General features: G+C 34.4%; 1 protein-coding gene across 1 annotated transcript in view; it reads left to right on the forward strand.

Moving 5' to 3' along the window:
* The first annotated feature begins 1,247 nt into the window (after positions 1-1,247).
* The window catches only part of LOC106744536, a 3,853-nt gene continuing 1,907 nt past the window's right edge, over positions 1,248-3,193 (forward strand). The window contains exons 1-2 of the mRNA XM_014619407.1: positions 1,248-2,296; positions 2,557-3,193. The exon at positions 2,557-3,193 is cut by the window's right edge and continues 1,907 nt beyond it. Coding sequence (XP_014474893.1) covers positions 1,879-2,296; positions 2,557-2,612 — 474 coding nt within the window. The 5' untranslated portion in view covers positions 1,248-1,878 and the 3' untranslated portion in view covers positions 2,613-3,193. The remainder of the gene's footprint in view (positions 2,297-2,556) is intronic.

Below are 3,193 nucleotides of genomic sequence, written 5' to 3' on the forward strand. Positions count from 1 at the left end.
GGAAAAGGCGAAGACCATTTTGTCGGTCGGGAAGGTGATGGCTACAGAGTATTTTGGGATTCTTAGGGCATTATCTTCATCAACTACTTGGAAAAGAGTCAAACAGTTACAGGAGCATATTATGCAACCGCCCTAGATCGTTTGGACGAAGAGCTGCGAACAAAACGTTCAAGGTTGTTGCGAAAAAAAGTGATATTTCACCAAGATAATGCACCAGCTCATATATCGACTGTCGCAATAGCTAAACTGCACGAATTACAATACGAATTGTTGCCTTATCCACCCTATTTTCTAGATTTGACCCCTTGCGACTTTTTTTTGTTCTCCAATCTCAAAACTTGGCTCGGGGGAAAGAAATTCTCGTCGAATGAGGAAGTCATTGCCGCTGTGAACGAGTATTTTGAAGGCTTCGACACCGTCTACTTTTCCCAAGGGATCAAAAAGCTGGAACACCAATGTGTAGAACTCGAAGGAGACTACGTTGAAAAATAAAGGGACATTGTTTCGAAAAGGGTCGATTTTCTTAATTTGTTACTATACTTATCGAACAACCCTCGTATATACATGTATGTTCAAATTGTATTATGAATATTTATAAGGCATCTCGGAAGTATTATAATAATACATTATCAATAGACCTTGAAAAGTCATTATCCGCCCTCCAATATTATTTGAATATATTATTTCATGTGCAAAGGAATGTGATGAATAACAATAAATTAATAATATATATAAATGCATATATATGTATATATGCACAAATATATATATATCACATATACATTATTAGCTTATTAATTATTATTGTAATAGCAATATTTGACGGCCTCTTTGATGTGATCAATAAAATGTCTCTGCATTTTATTCAAATTTTTGCTGATTCGTTGTTTTAGACTAGAATCCGCTTCCGATTTAAGGCTTCTGGTCTTTCGCTGTAACTGTCCTTGTTTTATGACGTCAGAAGGAAGAAAACGCGTGCTGAGAAATTCTTGCATTATATGTTCAAATAAAAAAAATATACTCACAAAATGATGTTTGTGATTGATTAAAAAATATACTCACAAAATGATGTTTGTGATTGACACACTTGTAAAATTGTCCGAACACTTTTACTCGAACAATCAATGAACAGTCATAAAATTAACATTGACAAAATCATGAGAAAAGAGGTTGGGAAAGAAAGTTTTATGTCAAATTAATTTTGCGATTATTTATTGATTATTGAAATAAAAGAAAAGTGTTCAAATAATTTTATAAATGTGTTGAATCGATCGCAAGTATCCTTTTATGGGAATATTTTTTTATTTGAACTTATAACGCAAGAATTCTTAGCATATATTTTCTCGCTTCTGACGTTATCAAACAAAGACAGTTGCAGCGAGGGACCAGGAGCCTTAACGAAATCGGAAATATATCGTTTTCGTACATATAAATTTACATGTTGCATTCGTATCGTTTTGTTGTTTGGAACTCGTGATACTGTTCATGGAGTCGTACAAACGAGTCCTTGGTATCTATGGTATATTTCGTTGTTTGCAACTTGTAACATTAATTACCAGATCAAACACATCAGAAAGATATTTATGATTTTTCTTGGGTATTTCTATTCTTCTTAATTTCCACGGAATTGTAATATATTTATAAGAAAGCACAGTGGAAGAGACATTTCTTTTAATTGTCTGAATGAGCAAGGATTATTTTGGATTTGACGTTTGTCGAGCGCCTCGATTATTTGGTAGATGATTCGCGTTTCTAATGATTCATCTACCTTCCTCCATGAAGAATATCGTGTGAGGAAGAGGACTCTGTCAGACTCGTCGTCTCTCAGTGTTCGTGCAAGCACGTGTATTTTATTTGCGTTTTCTTCGTGTTTCAGGAATGGCGTCTCCAGGAACGGTCGCTACAGTAATGCTCGTTTTCGAAACGATAAAATCAGAACCATCCGCTTCAGAAACTGCTAATTCAGAAACGATCGATCCAAAATGGCACGTTTATGACAGTCCTGCCTCAGAAACGCTCGTTTTCGAAACGGTAAAATCAGAACCGTACGTTTTGGAAACAATCGATTCAAGAATATCCGCTTTAGGAACATCTGCTTCTCAAACGTCTGCTTGTGAAACGCGCGGGAAGTATCTGACATTCCTTAAGAAAAATCTGATGGAAGCCCTTGATGCCATCACCCACGGGATGACCTTGAGGGAAGCCTCGAAGACTTACCGTATTCCCAAGACATCTCTTCTTCGATACTGCAAAAAGCTCATCCCCGATTCCATGCGAAGGACTTCCAGGACGCAATGTAAAGTATACTCGATGATTTAATGAACGATATGGGGTGTTTCTTTAGTTTCGGGATAACAAGAAAAATTATTTTCTCGAACGGATGAATAATCTACCTCAATCGAACATACCATACTTTATACTTATTTCGTGTACTGAAACTGGATGTTAAAATTTTATTGTCGATTTTGTATAATCGTGCACAAATATATATATGTCGAAATTGTATAATGTCGAAATTGTATAATCGAATTGTCATTGTGTGTTTTCCGATTACAGGTGCTACTAATTCTACAGCAATTGAAAAGGCCACGTCAATTGAAAAGCAAACTTAAGAATTTAGAACCGATTAAGAGTACTGATATGTATAAATACTTGGATTCTAGCAAGTCGTATCGATGGAGACATAATCTCATATAGCACGTGAAAATCCCTTGCGAGCAAAAATACTGTGCGCACTGTAACTACAAGACTTATCGTAATTGGAATCTGAAGATGTACATGAAAAAGAAATATCTTGTTGAATAAGGAACGGCTTCTGATGCTGAAGCATCAGTTTACTTAAATTCTTACTGACTCGTAGTTTTGGGTCAGAATCCCTTTTAAGACTCGGCAATGTATTGTTTCTATATATTATAAACAATCTAATCGGACGGGATTCCTATTTTTTAATATTTTATAAATCTTTTCTATAAATTTTAAATATAATAAAAATTAAGTAGGATTGCTGTGACATTTATGAGTATTATTTCCTAGAAACAATGAATAATTATAAGGGACCTTTGAAATATAATAATAATATGTTAGCATCAAGCTCTGAAAAAATCATCATTTGCCTCCAATATTATTTGAATATATTTCATGTACATAGGAATGTGATGAATAATAATTAATTATTAATATATATACATACAAA

The sequence above is a fragment of the Dinoponera quadriceps genome, unplaced genomic scaffold, assembly GCF_001313825.1.
Source record: "Dinoponera quadriceps isolate SergipeBrazil2010 unplaced genomic scaffold, ASM131382v1 scaffold18, whole genome shotgun sequence".
Classification (NCBI taxonomy): domain Eukaryota; kingdom Metazoa; phylum Arthropoda; class Insecta; order Hymenoptera; family Formicidae; genus Dinoponera; species Dinoponera quadriceps.